This window comes from Dreissena polymorpha, chromosome 4 (assembly GCF_020536995.1).
Source record: "Dreissena polymorpha isolate Duluth1 chromosome 4, UMN_Dpol_1.0, whole genome shotgun sequence".
NCBI classification, from domain to species: domain Eukaryota; kingdom Metazoa; phylum Mollusca; class Bivalvia; order Myida; family Dreissenidae; genus Dreissena; species Dreissena polymorpha.
The window spans coordinates 124531331-124553812 of NC_068358.1; the positions used below are offsets into that span (position 1 = coordinate 124531331).

At 37.0% G+C, this 22482-nt stretch overlaps 1 protein-coding gene across 2 annotated transcripts in view; it reads left to right on the top strand.

Moving 5' to 3' along the window:
• LOC127875878 (rho GTPase-activating protein 6-like) overlaps positions 1-22482 on the top strand; it is a 50889-nt gene that overhangs the window by 21113 nt on the left and 7294 nt on the right. For both annotated transcript variants that reach the window (XM_052420614.1, XM_052420613.1), the window contains 4 exons: positions 16715-16871; positions 20744-20848; positions 21573-21787; positions 22139-22325. In XM_052420614.1, the coding sequence (XP_052276574.1) occupies positions 16715-16871; positions 20744-20848; positions 21573-21787; positions 22139-22325 (664 nt within the window). The remainder of the gene's footprint in view (positions 1-16714; positions 16872-20743; positions 20849-21572; positions 21788-22138; positions 22326-22482) is intronic.

The window sequence follows — 22482 nt, forward strand, 5'->3', positions numbered from 1 at the left end:
CTCACATCATCGCTTAAATTAAAAGGATCCGTTCGCATATTTTATTGTTTTTGAAAAAGATGTCATTAAAAATGATTCCTAACAAATCTATAATGTTCTGAATAGTCTCAACTAATTATTATAGCAAGACTCTCTCTGGAAAAACGTCGCTTAATGCATTTGCGTAAATTGTCATCCCATTAGCCTGTGCAGTCCGCACACATTAATCAGGGACTACACGTTCCGCCTAAACTGGATTCTCGCTAAGAAGTGACTTTCTTTAAGCGAAAATACTACGCATACCATAAAAGCTTAAAGCGCCATCCATGAATCGCATGTGCGCACTGCATATGCTATTCTGGAACGACACTTGAAGCACATTCATAACGCGACGTTTTCAAAGAGCTAAGCTAAATTATGACTAGTAATACATTGGTGTCCCTCAAGGCCCTATTCTGCCCCTTGACGTAACGCATGACCCACTTTTTTCCGAGCTCTGTCGGTTAGGTTGATATGAAAGCTATTATCATTCCCTTTTCAATATGTTTCATTGATTTCAGCGAGGCGTTAAATTTTATATCTTGTAGTGTTAGACTGGGTATTGTGAGCGTTTTCGGATGGTTAGATGTCCACACAACAGAAGAGATTAAATACGTATTCAGTTGAGACCCATTTACTTGTAATGCGATACTACAATTCATCGTTGTAAGCCGATGAAACTCAATACATTAATTTCCAGTTTGGTTGTTCTTTAATCACGTTAATATTCGACAAATACACATTTCGGAAACTGCGGTAGCGTTCACTGGAAATTATAAATTTATTGTAATTCAGGTTGTTGTTCGAATCTTGTTGAAACTTGAAAATATTTTACGTGGACCAGTATGGCTGCCAACTGAGTTTACTAATAACGAAATTACCAGCTATTCAATCAAGAATAATATAAGAAAGCCCTTATAACAGATTTTTATTGTAAAATGATATATGAAAATAAAAATGTAGTCTGGTACATAGAAGAGGCTATATTTTTAATCTTTACCGATACTAGGAACGAATAGAAACAAATATATATTGAATGCAATATTCAATAATTGACTCTTCACCGAGAGCATCGGATGAAACATAAGAAATAATAATGACTTGCTTATTTAGATGTCGAATAGTCCATTTCATTGATAACGTTTGAACCTCGTATTTTCAAAATTATACATAGTGAAAAAAAATAAAAAGACGTTTTTCTTTGTGTTCTTGCATGCTGCACATATGTTAGACGTGAGAAGTGGTAGTTTGTTGTATACCATTCTGGAAACAAAATCCGCCACACTGGGCACGAAATGCATGTCTCCAAGCCATTTTGATACGTTAGCCTTTGCCAAAACACGTGTCGTGCATGGAGTCGACAAGCGAGGGGAATGTTCGGGGTGTAAACCCTGCCCTGTCGTGACTGCAGGCTGCAACGGGTTTGTTTAGGGCAGCTGTACCGGTATTGTCTCGTTATAATTATAGAACTTGGACGACAAGACAATCCAGTTCCCGAGCTCTCATTAAAACTTGTGTTCACTTGTCCCTGTGTCGTTGCAGCCCGTATGCTAATATACATGTATTCTGATAATATGCTTTATATAAACCAATGCACTGACGCAGAGCATTATTTCATTACAAATATAAGAGCGAATAATCAGAAGAATCAGAGACTGTAGAAGTCAACTGCAAGCACAGTTCTCTATTAGCACCTAGCATAGGTCGAATGAACGCTAGTGCGTGAACCTCCATAAAAACAAATAGGTCCCCGGGTAGTGTAATAAATAAAACGCTTGTTTCTAGTTTCGTGCTACATTTGACGTAGGGCTAATTTGCTGCTGAAGGGTTAAAATATTTACGAGCATCTTAAATGTATGTGTTCATAATAGGATAGACATTTATAAGTGTATAGTAAGTATGATGTATGATTTTCTCTTTAGGAAGTGAACAGCCCCGTGCTCATGATAAAGTTTGTACACACTTGCGCTGTACATACCTATATTCCGATTGAGGAACAAGCGATGTACTGTCGCCACTAAATTATATTAAGCGCAGCCATACAGCACAAGTGTGAACAAACTTTATCATGAGCACGGGGCTGTTCTCTTCCTAAAGAGCAAATCATACACCATACTTACTATACACTCATGAAGTATCTACATTACATGTTCGCCCTAAATCTTTTATCACGTAATAAAGGCGTACATATGATACGGACTAGTTACCATGACATTTGTTTGCTATCAGATGGAGGACTTTGACGAACATTTGAATTCGGTTACTCGCTTCAGGGTCCTACCTCGTTTGAAATTTAAAAATTTCAATAAACCATCGAGTGTAAAATACATTTTTACAGCATTTATAAATTTAACGTTGAAACTGTTGCTTTCTTATAGAGCTGTATCGGTAAATATGATTACGTTGTTGACTTTAATGGTGTATGTCAATTACTTTACGCTCCGTTGGGAGCTAGTTCGATAAAGTCGCTTTTGCATGTACTATTATATGGGGGTTTCATTACGACTTTGTATCCGCATTCTGTAGTATAAACATCATCATTATCATTATATGTCTCGGTATCGTGCATGACATTATCACCTTAACTGGCATCATCATTTGATGCAAGAAATAAAGACGACTACTGGTACTGCACCTTGTATGTGAAAAATGGCGAGGACTAAAATACAGAAGTGAGGACGAGGAGGTGACGAAACCGATGACGAAGATGATAATGATGATAAAAAGCAATACGGACACATCATCGCCATCGATCACCATTTTCATAAAATTTATAAATTATTTCAAAATCGTAGGGAATTACGTTTGTGTTACGTCTTTACGTTTTCGTTAACTTAACCTCACATCTTTGGGTTTTAGGTTTAAGATGTGAAGTATAGATGATAAGATACCTTCAAAGATACGATAGACAATGTTTTTATTTTGGAGTTCATTGATACACTGTAAACATCGAGATACAAAACCCGGCGGATTGTGTGTAGTCGGCATTGTTTAATACATACCATGAACCACAATCGCGCCTATCAGTCATCTTAAATAAACGGCAATACGATTCTTAAGATATCGGTTAGTCTTCGATAGCATGTGTACGTTTTGTTTTATTCCTCCAAGTGTGACAGCAAGGAGTAGGCTTTGTATGAAAAATATGAAAGGTTTTTTCTTATCTCGATGACTTTTGATGGAGATAAAATGTCTCCAGTTTTTGTTACATGGCGGTTATAACTGATACATTGAAATATGGAACTTGTCACTATACGTAATAGCATTCTTGGCGAGCTTGATGCTATGTGAAGTATTTGTACACTTTATATCAATATTGCGTGAAGTATTTGCAACCTAACCAATGTGTTCATTTAGTGTAAGTCTGCCGAGACGTGTGTGTTTGGTCAATTTAACAATTAACTATCTATAAAAAAGTAACTTTATAATTAAATATGTCTTGAAAACTTACTTGAATGTCAATCGCTTCGCAGTTCAACTAGTGTATGTATGCCCCATTCATTTATGACCATGTATGTATCAACGCTTACGGTAAGTCTTGTCAGCGGATTCGTGCACTTGTCCGTCCACACATTTGGTCTGACTGAACGGTCCCTTTTGAGGGTGTGATTCGCATTCAACGGTCACTTTCCTGCTCCTTAAATATGTGCGCAGTATCACTACGAGAACTGGAGTGGACATAAGTGGATATTTGATTTTACGCGATGTACTGAAGGCCAATCTTGCAGGCTGAAAGTTGTCGTAAACTTAACCCATTTATGCCTAGCGTGTAGAAAAAGGCCTTGGCAAACAGCGTAGACTCAGATGAGACGCCGCATTATGCGGCATCTGATCAGGGTCTGCGCTGTTTGCTTAAAGGAATTTCTGTAAGAAATATTCCAAATATAGAAATAAATATACTAGACATCCCTAATTTTGGAAATAAATTTATCCAATTTAGAAGGATGGGAGTGTCCACTATGCATATTAAATGGGTTTACCCCGGACATAGGACAATTGCGATTGGAATCATAATTTGTCAATTGAGATATGGCTGTTGGAGTAACCTAAAAAAAAGAACGCGGGTCAATTAAATACAGTAATTGCATTATGGAAAGTGGACCACAATAAGCAAGTAACGTAACACAGCTGTCTGTGAGACGCCAATCTTAGTCGAATACGCCCTATTTTGCTGTAACCTAATCACGACCTATAGTGATTATGGTATCGTTTGAACATCGCAAAGGGAAGTTCATGTGAATACAATTTGTAATGCAGCTTGTGCAACATGCGTGTTTATTACATGGAATGTAACAAGGTTGAGTCACGCCCGGGTGTAAAGAAAACAATAGGATAGAAGTAGCAACTAATTATAAACACCACATAAGTTGGTTTATCCATGTCCATGTGTAATGAATATTGTATTATAAAATAAAAAAGTTAATGTAATCTTACACATGGATATATCGGTATTTGATAACTGCACAACTTTTGTCACATAGTTAAACAATAATAAAAAGTATACATGTGTGTACACACATTTGCATATTTAGGAACTTCTAAAGCCCCCCTCCCCCACATTATGTATTTAATTGTATATTCAATTGAAAATATGTATGTATAAATATACAATGGTTTATTTGTATTAAGCGTTATTATATTTCATTAGACGAAAAAATAAACTGTAAAGATATCACGCGATTAGTGGGCCAATGTTGGTGTCCATAGTATCAAACAGGAATCTATTGAAGTCGAGTCAACCGTCAATAAATCGCATTTATGCATTTTGTTTATGTAACACTCTTTAATCATATGGCGAATGGTCATTCACATTAGTCGAGACGAAAAGCAGTTCTTGTTTGAATTTTGGATTTTGGAATCGTAATTGAGTATTATATAAGAGGATTATGGCTTTACACCTATACGTGTGTTGATACATTTTGTTATCAATTTATCGGGATTAAAAGCGCGTTTGGCCCTCTTAATACGAGTATGCCCGAGTTCGGACATTCCAATGTTCGGACATTGTTATGCTTTAACACACCCAGTTTAAAACAGAACAGAAGTTATTTCAGGTATTTATGACGGATTTAAAATTCATACATAAAAGAGTCCAAGCGGACTGCCATTGCGTGACAGAAGGCTATACATTACCGCTAAAACCGGCCCCGCCATCCGATCTGTAGCAACCGTAGTGACATGACAAGGCGTTTCTTTAAAGGGATCTTTTCACGCTTTGGTAAATTGACAAAATTGAAAAAAAATGTTTCAGAATCGCACATTTTCGTTTTAGTTATGATATTTGTGAGGAAACAGTAATACTGAACATTTACCATGGTCTAATATAGCCATTATATGCATCTTTTGACGATTTTAAAACCTAAAAATTATAAAGCGTTGCAACGCGAAACGATTGAATAATTTGGAGAGTTCTGTTTTTGTCGTTAAATTTTGTGAAACTACGAAGATTGCTTATATTAGGTATAAAATACGTCACGTATGTGTATTCGGCGGAATAGCTCAGTTGGCTAAAGCGTTTTTACTTCAGGACTCTGGCAGGACTCCAGGGGTCACTGGTTCGAAACCTGGTCCGGGCAATATTCTATTCCTTTTTTAAATTTTATTCTTGATTTTTTACTGGAGCTTTTACGATCCAATGTTTACATTTATCGATATAAAGCATTTAATGAATAAGTTAAAAAATGACGAAATCTGTGAAAAGGCCCCTTTAACATCGTCTTGTTGACCTTAACAAAGAGACTGGCACAGTATCTTAAGGGTTTATAGGTCACGTAGAATCACTAGTTGATTTGACAAAGTACGTATCAAGTAACGTAAAGCATGTACTTGAGTGAATTTAGTTACCGAAATCAAATTGCGGATACTAAGGAAGAAATGTGTGGGTCGACACATCCATTTATTTGTTTCATCTTCCATTTCCTTGTAAGAGTTAGTGGGTCACGAAAATGTTAGTGGCAAGTCGCGTTATAAAAAGGAGGAACGACGCAAAAATAACATACCATTTAATGAATGTGATATTTTAAATATACGCATCCATCCGTCTACAAACTGTACATACTTGAACCAGGAGAATGGTGTCCAGGTAAATAAGAGAAAAATAGTTCTGGGTATGAGTCATAGATTTTGCAAAACTGTTCATTGAATATTTCTCAAATAATAAATCTGGCAATGTTTTCATACCTGCCATATGTTTCTGTTTCATTCTTGTACCAAACTCTTGAAAATGTTCAAGTACCATTGAAAACATTTCATAGCGATATTTATGGTCGACTTGATGACTGCTTTATTGATATCGCTCTTTTCAATGGCTCAACTCCTAACCACTGCTCTTAAACTATATTATTTTCCACAACTTTTTTTCCATCGCAGTGTTGCTTGCTTTGCTGAAGTTTTCCTTCGTGAAAAAGTAGCTCTTTCGTGAAAAGAACGCCTGTTATTTCGGTGAGCAGCAGCCCACGTAGACTTATTTTTGCCCCTGTAATAAATCTGCTGAATAGGTGTAGCCGAAGATGTCAAGTCCAACGAAACCTTTTCTCGAGTCAGCCCTCTAATAAAAAGTATAAGTGGAGAGTACTCTGTACCAGCACACAAGGGACGTATTAAAAAATTACTTTAGATCAATCTTAATTGTTAATGTTGTTAATACATAAATATGTAGATGTGAGTGAGTCCCTTTAAGAAAGATTATAATAATTATTGTTTTAAGTTAAGGAACGAATAATATTAGTAGTGTGACATAATTATAATAATGTGAACATTTCAATATTGGACTGAACGACTCCACAAAGCATCGGAGTACTGTCCACTGGGTATTAACAATAAAATTCAACTCTGACCTGGCAAAGGAGTGAGGACATTTTATTATTCTGAAACTACCCCATAAAAGTGTCCACGATAACTCGGACAATCTGCCATTGTACGTTTATCTCAACAAGATACCCGCAAGTATTTTGGACTTACTGAATGCTTTACGACTCAACTCGACCACCAATTTAAAATACTTTAAACGATACTGGCAGCTGTTTAAATATACCATATACATGTATAAAAAGGTATCTTTGATTATTAATAATACAATACACCATTGAAGGTCGAGCCGACATTACAGTCCAGTCATAAACTGATCATATAGGCGCATACTTATTGCCAATATTTTGCTAACGTATTTTTCGCTATGAAATGTTAAATGGTCCACTGGTCATCGTAGGAACTCCCATCTGCTTGACAGCCATAGTTGTGTGTTATTAGTCCCGCGGTAGTAACGCGAAAATAATTTACTACAAAACCACACATGATTTATTAATTTGTTGGTCTTTTCATCTTTCGCCTCTAAGAATGTTAATTACAGTCTTGTTGACAGCTCTCATTTCCCATAAATGGCGATCCGGTTTTAAACAGAGAATATGTGATTATCAGTGTGTAAACGTGTATACCTTTGTGGGTAATTTAAGATCATAATTTAGTAGATTATTACCATTATTTTGTTGCCAACATTCATGATAGTCATACATTGCATTCAACCGCACATTTTAATGCATGCGTGAATCTACAATAAATACAAATATGCAAAACGATACATAAGTGGTTGGTTATTTACTATGCACGAAATTAAATGTAAATTCTATTGAAATAATTTATTTGAATGCACATGGGAGACAAAACGGGAAAAAGTGGGGATATTGTATTGATGTGCGTCTGTCCGTCCGTCCTGGCCACCTGCTCTTCCTACACTATTAGCACTAGAACCTTGAAACTCACATACATGGTAGCTATGAGCATATGTGCGACGGTGACAGTGACGGAATTTTGATCTGACCCCTGGGTCAAACGTTATGGGGGTTGTGGCGGGGCCGGGTCAGAGATTTTCACTCATTTTTTTAAATGTTATTTTACATTAACTTCTTCATTTCTGCACCGATTTACTTCAAATTGATACTGAGCCACTCTTATGACAATAAGGTCAATCTCAACTTTGCATGGCCCCATTACAAACCCTGGGGCGCCCCGGCCACGTAGGCCACGCCCACCAAAAATTGCCTTTTACTATAATTTCTTCATTTCTACACCGATTCACTTCAAATTGATACTGAACCTCTCTAATGACAATACGGTCAATCTCAGCAATGCATGGCCCCATAACCAACCCTGGGGCGCCCCGCCCACATAGGCCACGCCAACATAGGCCACGCCCACTCAAAATTGACTTTTACTATAATTTCTTCATTTTTACACCGATTCACTTCAAATTGATACTGAACCTCTCTTATGACAATACAGTTAATCTCAACTATGCATGACCCCATTACCAACCCTGGGGCGCCCCGCCCGCATAGGCCATGCCCACCCAAAATTGCCTTTTACTATAATTTCTTCATTTCTACACCGATTCACTTCAAATTGATACTGAACCTTTTTTTATGACAATACGGTCAATCTCAACTATGCATGGCGCCATGACCAACTCTGGGGCGCCACGCCCACCCAAAATTGCCTTTTACTATAATTCTTCATTTCTACACCGATTTACTTCAAATTGATACTGAACATCTTTTATGCCAATACGGTCAATCTCAACTATGTTAGGCCCCATTACCAACCCTGGAGCGCCCCGCCCATAATAGGCCACACCCACATAGGCCACGCCCACCCAAAGTTGCCTTTTACTATAATTTCTTCATTTTTACACCGATTCACTTCCAATTGATACTGAACCTCTCTTATGACAATACAGTTAATCTCAACTATGCATGGCCCCATTACCAACCCTGGGGCGCCCCGCCCACATAGGCCACGCCCACCCAAAATTGCCTTTTACAATAATATCTTTATTCTACACAGATTCACTTCAAATTGATACTGAACCTCTTTTATGACAATACAGTCAATCTCAACTATGCATAGCGCCATTACCAACCATGGGGCGCCCCGCCCACATAGGCCACGCCCACCCAAAATTGCCTTTTACTATAATTTCTTCATTTCTACACCGATTTACTTCAAATTGATACTGAACCTCTCTTATGACAATACGGTCAATCTCAACTATGTATGGCCCCTTAACCAAGCCTGGGGCGCCCCGCCCATAATAGGCCACACCCACTCACAATTGTCTTTTACTATAATTTCGTCATTTCTACACCGATTCACTTCTAATTGATACTGAACTTCTCTTATGACAATACGGTCACTCTCAACTATGCATGGACCCATTACCGTCCATGGGGCGCCTCTGGGTTAAACATGCGGCGTGGGGATACGCGTCAGCCTCTGCTGCGCCATTTCTAGTTTTATCATTAGAATCATGAGTATACATGAACAGGTACACAAATATTACGTATTTGATTTCCGATTTTCGTAATAAATTACTTAAATATGAATTAATGTATTAATTATTCCACCTATTGTTATGTTGTTGCCGACGTCATTTCATGCATAAAAGCATTTGCGTCTCTCATAATGATCGAACGCAACTATGAAATAAACGTAAGGGTCGAAAATATTTTGTCATACCAAGTAACGCAAAGTAACAGAATATTATAAGTGTATGGCAAATGCGACATTTGATGAGAAACGACCAGGGAATGCATAACAGAATATTATAAGTGTATGGCAATTGCGACGTTTGATGAGAAACGACCAGGAAATGCACGATTTTGCACCCAGTTTTAACAAACAGTGCACACATGTCGTAATGGGTCACTCACTTTAACCTACCCGAGGCAGCCGAGTTCTAATATGGGATCTTTATGAATCTTCGCCTGACGTATGTGACAGCCGTATTGTGCTGTAGCGCTTTGTGTCGCGCCACTGGATCGACACGCTGTCGAGATACGCTGGCAACCTGCCGCCAGATCCAACCTACGAAACCAAAATATTGGTGACACTTCGCTTCTGTTTGGTTGACAATATTGTTACGAGTACAGAGTTTTTTATGTGGCTCCCAGATCAGATAATGGGTTTGTGTTGGCAGGATGTTCCGACGATTGGCACACGACCATATCATGGTTTGAAATACGTTTACTCTAGTTCACAATGAGTTCGCATGATACTTATCTAGCTTATATTTATTAAATATGGTATACGTTAACTAGTGGTTGATATAACGCTCTAGCATTGTATGAATCATACTACACTGAAGAATTAAACGATAAATTTGGCTTCAATTCCCGTATTTATGTATTTATAACGAATGTTCGACATTGATTTTTCTGTAGAAAGTAACCTGCTCCCTAAAAAATTCTGATTGGTAACATGCAATAAGAGAGATTATATGTGGATCGTAACATTTCATACCCAGTTGCAACGTAGCCCTTTTCAATGTGTATGTATATCAACGCGCATTTGCTTATTTTACACTAGTTAACGGGGCAAGTCTATCAGGTTTACCGTGTACGCATTTTTGGTGTGTACACGACAAAATTATAGCAGAACGTTTCGTATTAATAACTGCTCTGGCCCTAGGGCAGTGATGAATAATTGCGAGGACTGACTTTGGCAAACTGACCATTAATAGACCATACGGCTCTGGCTTTGTAGACCGCGAGTCCATTAACAGTATCTATGGGCAATCTTAATTGATGTCGACATTACACTAATGTCCAGCAGAGAGATATATGGATCGTCAACTTTGTGAAAAATCGATCGTTATAAAAATTGTCAATTGGCACTGTTTAATGAAAATTAAACGATATCATACATCAAATAAAACCGGTGAGAGCTATTTGATGAAAAGAAAACAAATCAAGAAAACAACATAATTATCAAAGGAAATGTTCAAATTGTTTTCAAATATACAAAACGAGTATTTCTAGAACTTTTTTTTCTGTCGTTGGCATTCACTAATATGCTTCTACAGTATGTGATAAAGTTGCATTTTATGAGGACACATTAAAGGCGTTGTTTGTTGTCTGTTTTGTTGTGTTTCGCCCTTTTTTTTGCTTTTAAACAAGCCAGAACTAACCGTTAGAAAGGAGTAGAGGGGAGGAATTTCAGATGTTAGTGTGAATTATGTGGTATGTATTGGGGCGTTTATAAAGAAAAAAGCATATGTGTTAAGCAGCATTCAAGTTAATACTTACACGGAAATCTCTATTTTGAAGAATATCATTCCTAGGCCAGAGTTTTTGTATTAGTCGTTTAACGAAACAATTGACATTTATGTTTGTAGGGGGAAAATAACAATAAAAATAATTTCTTCAAAATTTGAATTGGGAAATAAAAAATGAAACGGAGAATACGATATTTTTCTGTAAATGATTTTAATGAAAACATGTTAATTTTTAATTTGAAATCAAAATGTATTGAACCCATCATGGCATAATTATAACAGCCCAACATCATCATTATTCTACGCAATTGAGGACTAGATAATGGATGGCACGTTCTTAACTGGACTTAAAGGTCTTTTAAACTAAAACAATGAATGCACGATACAATTGTTCATTTAAATAAGAAATAATTAAACAGTGCTCAGATCAAGCAGAAATGCCGAATATATTTTAAGTCAAATTGCTTAGTATAATGAATTTCTGCATATGCTGAAAGGCATGTCTTAAACTTTGCCATCAAAAACATTATATAAATTATGGTATATAAGGAGTCCAGATAGCGTAACATTAGTGTTGCATTAATGTTTGAAATAACTCGCGGAACAATTTGCCAAGAGTACGGCTGTTTACGCCGTGTTGCCGCCGGAATGCGTTGCATCTCCGTGGATGTCAGGGAAGATATGTGTTCAGTAAGATTGTAAACGTCACTAGTCACAGACATTAGCGACACGTTGATTTGTGATGCGATGTGCCGTGAGTGTGTTTGAAATGGGTCCAAAACCTCGTTGTTGTTCACGGAATAGTCCTGAAAGAATCTCTACGAGATGCATCAGTGTATGGAATCCATAGATATTACTTATAGTGTCTTGCTTGGTATTGTGTAGTATTTATGCCTGGATAATTTTATTAAAGTATTCGTACAAATAAGGGATGTGTCTTAGTTTCCTCCGAGTGTGAAACACAGCACAGGATATATGTTCACACCCAGAGGTTAAAGTTGCATTTTAAGAAGTAAAAAATTGTTCCTTGTGAACCACGGATCGAGCTGACCTATTATGGATTAATATTCCAGTGGGTTAATAAAAGCGCATAGTTGCCTAATCTGATAAGTGTATTTCAAATCCTTGGACAAACTACCTTAGACAATCAGACATGCGGCTCTGATATATGTTTCTGCAAGTTGTCAGTTCTTTTCCTATTCTCAGTGTCCAAGGAACTGGCGATGGCGCAGAAAGACAGGGTACATAGCCTGGTAGGTAGTGGATAGGTCCATACTATTCAGTCAGTGTTGAAATCTTTCAAAAATAGAACCATACATAGAAACAAAATTACAGAATAAAAATATATGTAAAATATATTATCTCTGCATTAAATAGTTGGCGTACAATTGCAGCCAGCAATACGACAAGCAGACTTCAAGTTACAAATCGATCGAAGTGTTAACAAGTTTAAAGGTATCACTTCATTATATTCGTCACGGACTTATCACGGACGGCAATTTCTGCTTTTTTTGTGGAATTTGTTTTGTGTGAATGAAGTCTCTGCCAAACGGAAATCCAGTTTAGGCGGGAAGTGTCGTCCCCGATTAGCTTGTCCGGACTGCTTATCGGTGACGACACTAAGCACATTAACAAAGCTCGGTTTTCCCCAATACATGTACCACGCGTCAAGAAAAGAAATGCGGATCTTTGGACAGTAAATGCTGCGAATACTTGCGATTGCAATCGTGGAAAAACGGTAGGAAGAGAATATCCCATTAGCCCCATGCCGAGGCTTGTTATGTGACAAAGCACGCATTGACATTAATATAACGCCAATACAAAATTGTCGCTTTTCATTATATTGTGGCCATACCGTATAATAACAACGAAACGAAAAGTTAGATACCACAGATATCAATACTATCGAGTAAATTAAGTCATTATCCAGGTGCATATTTTAACAAAGAAAGAAGCTAGCACGCCAACAGATCATTTAATTGTACCCTTCCATACGATTGAGCTCAATTCATAATTTACGACTTCACAATAATCGTGTACTTTATAATCCATTATATTTCTACAAAGTATTGTGGCCATAAATGCGTTTTATCTGATGAATTTATTCTTTTCCAATTACACATTTCGGTTAACTTTTTGTTAAGGTATTGAGCTTTGCGAAGTAGATATATTACATGTCTCAATATAAAGTATATGATATCTTAATTAACATGAAATCCGTATTTATTACTGACAAGTGATAAATGACCCATACAGAACATAAAAGGAGCCAAACACGAGGTAAATAGTATACGCACATTTTCTATGGGCAGAGATATATTTCGAGCGATTTTTATTTAATGCAATTTCATCTTGTACAAGACGACTCGAATTACCCGTTATAATACTATTTGTTCCCGTGTTTTGGTAGCTATGTAAATTTTGATGTCAACTACTATACTGTGAACTATATCGTACAGCGCAAAGCAAATGGAGCACACCATTTTTGGAATCGATGTTTGGTGCTTTCAAGTCTGCAAAATAAAAAAAGAAGTGCATTTGATTCTGGCTACTTCTGCAGATCATCTGAAGACCGGTGTTATAGTATTCTAAAACGTTCCTGCACATTTTGTGGTTATTTGTACTCGTTTGATTCAGATTACCTCTTGTTTTTGGGGTTGTTATGAAGTTTTAAATACCCGTTGTATCTTATGATTTTTAAGCAATACGCTTGTTATTAGCGCCACCCAGTTATGCAATATATACAAAACTGTGTGTTTATACACTTGCGTGTGGCTCATTTTCAGATTTTTTTCTTACGGCCACTTGAAATGTTGAATTGATGATGTGATATTATTTTGCAAAATCCTTTAACTGTTTACTGAACATAACTTGACTACATAATTAGCATTATCATATTACTACCGAAAGGCAATAACTATAGACGCTTATCAACTTACAACTGTACAATTTTGTCATTATTTATCTAATATTAATGACATTAAAAATTAAATATTATAAAAAATATATATAAATATCAGTGATTATTTGAGAATTATGATGCTCATTAATTAGCCCACGAGATTGTAAGACCGAAAAAGAATGTTTTGTATGAGAATATGATTTAACGATTATTTGTGGAATTGTAACAAGAACTGCATTTTGCAATGCTCAGCTGCACTCATGCAGAATTCGCAATTCATTGTGTGTTGCATAAATTATTAATGGATAGTTTAATAGCGGTTATTTTGAAATTTATCGCTAGAAAAAATCAGCGATTATATCAAATTAGAATCTGAGATCATTACCGTGTTGACTGCTTCATGATAATTGAAACACCGGACTCGCTTATGTACCCACCTTAAGGGTACATAGATGTCTCCCTCTGATTATATGTCTAAAGTGCTATTTCTGATGTAACTATAATATTAAGGAAGCATAACGTCACACGTATTGTTTTCTTCCAGCGGTAGTGTTTTATCGATGATGTAACTAAGATAATGACAGATAAATAGTGCAATACCTAGCTTTTATCTACCCATTCAGTATCTGATTTGTATATGAACAATCTACATTAGTATGAGTCGTGTTCTGAGAAAACTGGGCATTATACATGTGCGTAAAGTGTCGTCCCAGATTAGCCTGTGCTCTCCACACAGGCTTATTAGGGACGACACCTTCCACCAAGACTGGATTTTTGTTAAGAAGAGCTACATTTCGACGAAAAATTTATTTGAACCGGAATATGTCGTCCCTGAGGCTAATTTGGTACGACATTTTTCAGTCAGTAGGATGATAGTTTGAAGGATTTAAATAATAACAGGATGAATTGGTGCAGGCTTGTTATGGAAGTGATCTTAAAATACATAGTCAATTAGGCTCCGTTTTAAACGTCACAAATACATAAATACTGCACTGCATGTCTTTAATCAACGTGTTATTCGTGAATACTTACACAAACGACTGCGCGATATTAATAATAACCAAGTTTTAATTGTGCAAACTGCGTTTTTAAATTATGTTCAGAAAAAAATCCTATCGCGAAATTCAAGAATAACGGATATATGCGCATACTTGAATAATTTTTGTATCATTTGGTAGATAGAATCACTAAAGTGTGTCAATTGTGCAAAAACAGTGAAGTGGAAGATGCAATCCACTTCTTGTTTAAGTGCAATGCGCTCGACCGAATAACAAATATTAAAACAATTATAAAACGATCAGACATAGTGGGTTAAAACTCAGTTCTAAATAGACAGATTAATATCGAACGCGAGTTTCACAAGTAGTATCGCCAAGTTATCGCCAATTTATCGCCAATTTATCGAACAAGAGTTTCCATGTTAGTATCACCAATGTATCGGACAATAGTTTCACTATAAAAGGGGCCTTTTCACGTTTTGGTAAATTGACAAAATTGAAAAAAGTTGTTTCAGATTCGCAAATTTTCGTTTTAGTTATGATATTTTTGAGGAAACAGTAAAATGGAATATTTACCATGCTCTAAAATAGCCATAATATGCATCTTTTGAACATTTAAAAACCTGAAAATTATAAAGTGTTGCAACACGAAACGATTTAATAATTTGGAGAGTTCTGTTGTTGCCATTTTATTTTGTGAAACTACGAGGATTGTTTATATAAAGTATAGAATACATAGATCTGTCATTGTATGATGAAGGATGGCCGAGTGGTCTAAGTGGTAGACTTTACTCCAGGACTCCAGGGGTCAGTGATTCGAGCCCTGCTGAGGAATACTTATTTTTCATTTTCAAGTTTTATTTTTGATTTTTTTACTGGAGCTTTTTTTAATCCAATGTTTACATTTATCAATATACAGCATTTACTGACAAATTTCAAAACAGGCCAAAATCTGTGAAAATGCCCCTTTAATATCACCAATTTATCGAACAAGAGATCCACGATAACTATCACCGACGTATCGAACAACAGTTTCACTATTAGTATCACCAATGTATCGAACAACAGTTTCACTATTAGTATCACCAATGTATCGAAAAACAGTTTCACTATTAGTATCACCAATGTATCGAAAAACAGTTTCACTATTAGTATCACCAATGTATCGAAAAACAGTTTCACTATTAGTATCACCAATGTATCGAACAACAGTTTCACTACTAGTATCACCAATGTATCGGAACTAGATTTTCTCCAGTAGCATCACTTACGTTATAATTTATATATTTCCTAGATGCTCATTCATTCACAACAGGCTTTATTTTTTGCCGAGAGTAATTGTTTGTACTGGTGCTTTTTTATGTTTCAGTCACAGTGAAGACGTGTATGTTGAAATTCAATACTAACATATTATAACCATACAAGGTCCAAGGTCTCGGTTTATACCCGTGTAGATGTAGTGGTACATCGCAATTTCTATTGCGCTCTTATAAAATGGGGATAAAAGCGTGTGCGTAAAGTGTCGTCACAGATAGGCATATGCAGTTCGCTCAGGCTAATAAGAGACGAAACTTTCTGCCTTTTATCGCATTTTTCGTTTAAATGAAGTCTCTCTTTAGCGAAAATCCAGTTAAGCGGAAAGTGTCGTCCCTATTTAGCCTGTGCGGATTGCACAGACTAATCTTGGACGACACTTTACGCACATGCATTAAACCCCATGTTCACGGAGCGAGACTCATTTGTTTGCAGGGAAACTGCTCGTGGTGCAACGTGAGCGGGCGGCGGGTGGTACTGCGGTCCGTGAGCCTGCTGCAGCTGTCCGAGGCGGAGAGGCTTGCTCTCCAGAAAGTTGTCCTCCGGAAGTTGCAGGATGTCGAGCTGGGCTGCCCCGTGATCGTCCCTAAAGGTATAAATTAATGAAGTTTTCAAATACAATGTTATTAATATATATACATATGAATTCACGCCTAGTATAATGGTTCAATGTTTTAATGTCATGCTCAAACCCTGCCAGTTTTTGTTAAATTAACTTACGAAAAGACAAACTTATTGAATTTTTTTTCTCCAACAAGGGAACAATGAAAATCGCAGTAGAATTTGTCCTTTTCTCAAGGTTTGCCATTTACTAAAGTTTTGAACTTCAATCAACTTTGGGGTTTTGCAATCTTATTTTTAAGAATGTGCAAGCCTGATCAACATTGGGCGAACAAAAATGTATGCTGCATAAAGTAGTTTGGTAGTTATCATAAGAAAGGACTGTATCTCTTGTGTACCTGGTCCGATCTGACCCATCATCGTAAGGGCCAAAGATTTTTTGACAAAAATCACAATTTTTTTCAAAGATTGCGTAAAACTTAAGTCTCTAGTGAGTATGTCTTATGATTTGTAAACGACTAACGAACCATCGACGACGCATGATGTCTTCTATACCAACCATAGGGTCATAATTACAGTAAATACAAATAAACATTTTCAGGCATGTTTTACTTTTTCTGGCACTTGATTTGGAAACGCAAAGTTTTTCGAATAAGCTCAGTTCATGTGATTGTGATAGTATAATATAACCTAGAAATTTTACGATCATCAAGTCGACAATGAGGGTTTCTAGTACGTTGAATTAATCGCATCAACAAGCAAAAAGCACATAAAACGTGTATAAGTGGGTTTATTTCTTAACACTAAATCATTAACAGTGGAAATCAATACTAAATAATGTCAACATAAAACCGGTCGCATAAATGAATAAAAATGTAAATCATCTACTTTTTCTAAATCGTCAATCATTTTTATCACCTCAATCGTATGATTGTGCTTAATGTGTGTTCGTAAATCTTAGAATAAATTATCCTCGTTATTCTCACACACGACACAACAATCCTTTGGTCGGCGACCGATGGCTATGTTGATCAAATCTAAATTGCCTGGATCGCCAAATGACATTTTACATCAAGGTGGTAAAACAGCTCGACGACATCAGTCTGCAGTTCCCATTTTGGCTGTGAAAGATCTGGCAAAAAATACAAATATATGTGACGCGCGCGCTGGGAAAACAGGGCTTAACGCATCTGCGAAAAGTAGCGTCCTAAATTAGCCTTTTGAGTAAGCACCGGTTAATCTGTGGCGACACTTTTGCCGCAGTTTTACTGTCGTTTTGAAGAGACTTCCGAACCATTCCAGAACAGCGGAAAGTGCATTCCGCATAGGGCTAAGTTGTGACTTTCGCACAGGCTACTCTGGGAGTATACTTTACAAACATGCATTAAACCCGGTTTTCCCTGAGCATTGCTCAAATACAATAAGATGTATACAATTTTACACTTTACAATATCATGTCTGCTTCTATAAGTCATCTTATTACTATAATTAAATAAAAATCACACACAAAAATCGGCAAACTTAAACAAACCTGGTAATAAATTTACCAATACTGACTCGGTGTTTTTAAACAAACGCCTTTGTAATGAACTCGTTCATTTCAATACCCCATACGCGATTGTAGAGCTGAATAAACCTCACCCGACGCTGAAAGAACTAATGACTAATGTTGACGTAGGCCTAGAACATGCTCCCCAGGGCATCGTTGCATTTTTGGATTGGTCACATGGTTTTTATCATTATACTTTATATATAGTGACTTTTCCGCTATTGATCTTTTTTAAGTACCTATTCAACATACTTACCGGACAATTATATCGGCAGATGGTATAAATAGAAAATTTTCCAATATGACCGCGATTGGAATGCGACCAGCCCAATAATAAAACAATTTCGCCGTTGATTATAAAGTTTTTTTGTGTTGAGGAGGGCATTTAAAAGGCTTGGATCCACGCGACCCTGGTATGTGCGTGGTAAACGTAGGCAGGGGATCAAAGAAGGGCAATTTATCATTTGAATGATTTAACACCTGTGCGGTAATTTTTTCGTCCTAAATTTTAGTATTTACTAGTATGTAAAACGAATCTAATGACTGTTAATATAATCAGGCTGCTTCTAAAAATGGGTCGAATATATTAATACAATGAAATTTCAATTCTTGATCGATTGCTTGATTGCTGGTAAACCAGCTTTATATTCATATGATACTGATAGGCTCATTCGGGCTTTCAACGATGATGGTTTAACCCATAATGCCTAGCGTCTAGAAAAAATGCCTTGGCATCATAGCGGCGTCTCATCTGGGTCTACGCTGTTTGCTTAAATGTGTTTCTGTAAGAAATACTCTGAATATAGAAATAAATATACTCTATATACATCCCTATTTTGGAAATAAATTGATCCAATTTACAAGGATGGGAGAGTCCCCTAGGCATAAATAGGTTAAATAATAGTGTATTATAATCACGTTTGATTACCGGTTTACTATCATTAACCTTTTCACAAACCAATCTTTGTTTCTCAGAATCTTTGTTAAAAAACTCGCCTAGAATGAATTTGGTTCGCATGTCATTTGAAAGCGCATAGCTCGACAATAAATTCCTAGTAATTACAAGAAATTACAAGATAATCATTATATAATCGCGAATCTTACCCTAATTTTACCTCGACAGCCCTCGCGCAGTTAACCGCATTCTTTCCTGTCACTTATAAGCTTGATCCTGAGTTACGATAATACGCCTACTTATTGACGGAAAATACGCATTACGGGTGCTAATATTTTCTTCTGGTTTTAAGATCGTTCGTGTTTCATTTCAACATTCACCGAAACAACCGGGTTAAAGGGATCTTTGCACGGTTTGGTAAATTGACAAAATTGAAAAAAGTTGTTTCAGATTCGCAAATTTTCGGTTTAGTTATGATATTTGTGAGGAAACAGCATTACTGAACATTTGCCATGGTCTAATATAGCCATTATATGCATCTTTTGACGATTTAAAAACCTAAAAATTAAAAAGCGTTGCAACGCGAAACGATTGAATAATTTGGAGATTTCTGTTGTTGTCGTTTAAATTTGTGAAACTACGAAGATTGCTTATATAACGTATAAAATACGCGCTTAATGTATGCTTGGCAGGATAGCTTAGTTGGCTAATGCGTTTTTACTTAAGGTTTCCGGGGGTCACTGGTTCGAGCCCTGCCGCGGGCTACTTTTTTCCCTTTTTAAATTTTATATTTGATTTTTTACTGGAGCTTTAAAAATTGAATGTTTACATTTATCAATATAAAGCATTTAATGACAAACTTCAAAACATGCCAAAATCTGTGAAAAGGCCCCTTTAATGTGAGGCTGCAAACAATCACTTTCTTAATATTTCTTACATAAATAACGTGAAACTTCGATTGAACAACCAGGGTAGAAACCTTATTTAAAGAATAGTTCTTTGTTAATGACAAGTACCAATCGAAAGACTGAGTAACACAGCACAAAATACTAGACGAACACGAAACAATTTATAAAGACGGGGTCACCAAATTCTTACGCCGGTTCAATGAGCTCAAACGCCACTCTTAGCTCAGAGGTATTCACTACGTATTCAAGTGTTAATTAAATTTCTTACAATATATCACCAAAATTCAAATCAAACAGCAGTTAAAACTATAATTAATAAAGTGTTCGCGCCGTATATGTTGCGTTCCTTTATATTTTGTAGAGTTCACATAGTAAATTCTTCATTCTTTCATGTATCGAAGAATTCACTTCGCAAATGCCTCCTACCTTTATTTAGCGATATGCTTATTCACCACGTGCATACTTCATTCCTTTGGGTATCAAAGTGCTCACCTCGAGTACGCTGAATTCCATGATGAATATACGTTTTCACAGTGTCGTATGTTTTCTAGACACACGGGAGTCGGGCCGCCGGAAGAAGCATCTGCTGTCAATCAAGCGCAGCAAGTCCGCCAATCTAACCGGCTTAATCCACGGACTGGCAGATCGGGAGAAAGGTGAGGACACACACACACACACAACACACACACACACAACACACACACACACACACACACACACACAACACACACACAACACACCACACACACACACACACACACACACACACACACACACACACACACACACACACACACACACACACACACACACACACACACACACACACACACACACACACACACACACACACACACACACACACACACACACACACACACACACACACACACACACACACACACACACACACACACACACACACACACACACACACACACACACACACACACACACACACACACACACACCACACACACACACACACACACACACACACACACCACACACACACACACACGCGCGCGCGCTCATTACGTTTGTGAAGATTGTTGCCTTACCCTTTTATGCTGCTGTTGCTGATGCTGCTGTTGCTGCTGATGATGATGACGACGACTACTACTACTACAACGACGACGGCGATGATGATGATGATGATGATGATGATGATGATGATGATGATGGTGATGGTGATTGTCATTTTGATTTTGATTGTGATTATAATGATGATTATTATAACGATTATGACGAGTATGATTATTATGACGATGATGATGGTAAAAAATCCATATATATATAAAGCTTTTTATTTGTACATAGAAGTATTTATCTAATAACAAAATTAGGCAGGTAACATTTTTATGCAATTGTTTATTTCAGACCATAGGTCAGGATTAGTGTTCGGAATTCCGTTAAAAAAGTGTATAGCAAATGACATTGAATTGAAACGGAAAAGAAGCTCAGGAACGCTACAGGAACGCAGGGACGCTGACGTTATATTGCACCGTCAGGATAGCCGGAAATCAATTAGCTCCTCGCAGGGCTCCCTGGACAACTGCGTCACTCACGGAAACTCGTTCACGGAGAGTCAGAAAGTAAGGTGGCGCCAATATAATCCCTTCATGTACAGAACATATTTAAAATTCCTGACGCCTCTTAAGAAATGGCCAACACTAAATCTTGTAAAACTGACCAATCAAATATTTAAAACATATTTCATTATAGTATTTCGCCACCGTTGATGTCGATTCAATCAGTTTACTCTTATTACCAACATGATTCTTCAGTAATTGTATTAGATAAACTTTCCCTAGATGTTTGCAATGATTGCATGTTTCCAATTAAATGGTATATATTTATATAGTATAGATTTTTTATGCTGTTTTTCCGTAAATCATTTAAGTGCTTAAACATGTCTTATATATTTTTCCAATGTTTGATTGCAGCGGAATGCAAGCTGCGATTCCCTGTCAGAGAACGAGAGCGGACGGAGCCCAAACTCTAGTCTCGTAGACGCCTCGCCAGGCTTCCGCGGGAGTACTTCCGGTCAGAGTAACGTCCCTTTATACGCAACGGGGCCGCCCCAGGTCCCACACATTGTGAAAGTCTGCTTTAATCACATCGAGTCTTACGGTATGTCGTATTTACGCACATTTTTTTTACACGCATGAGAAAACATTTTAGACAACGTTTCCATTTCTGTATTTTCTATGCACCAAACAGGAAGTGTTGAATTAACATAGGACCGCATGGCAATTTTTTAACGTGCCAAAAAGAAAGTGAACTGTAT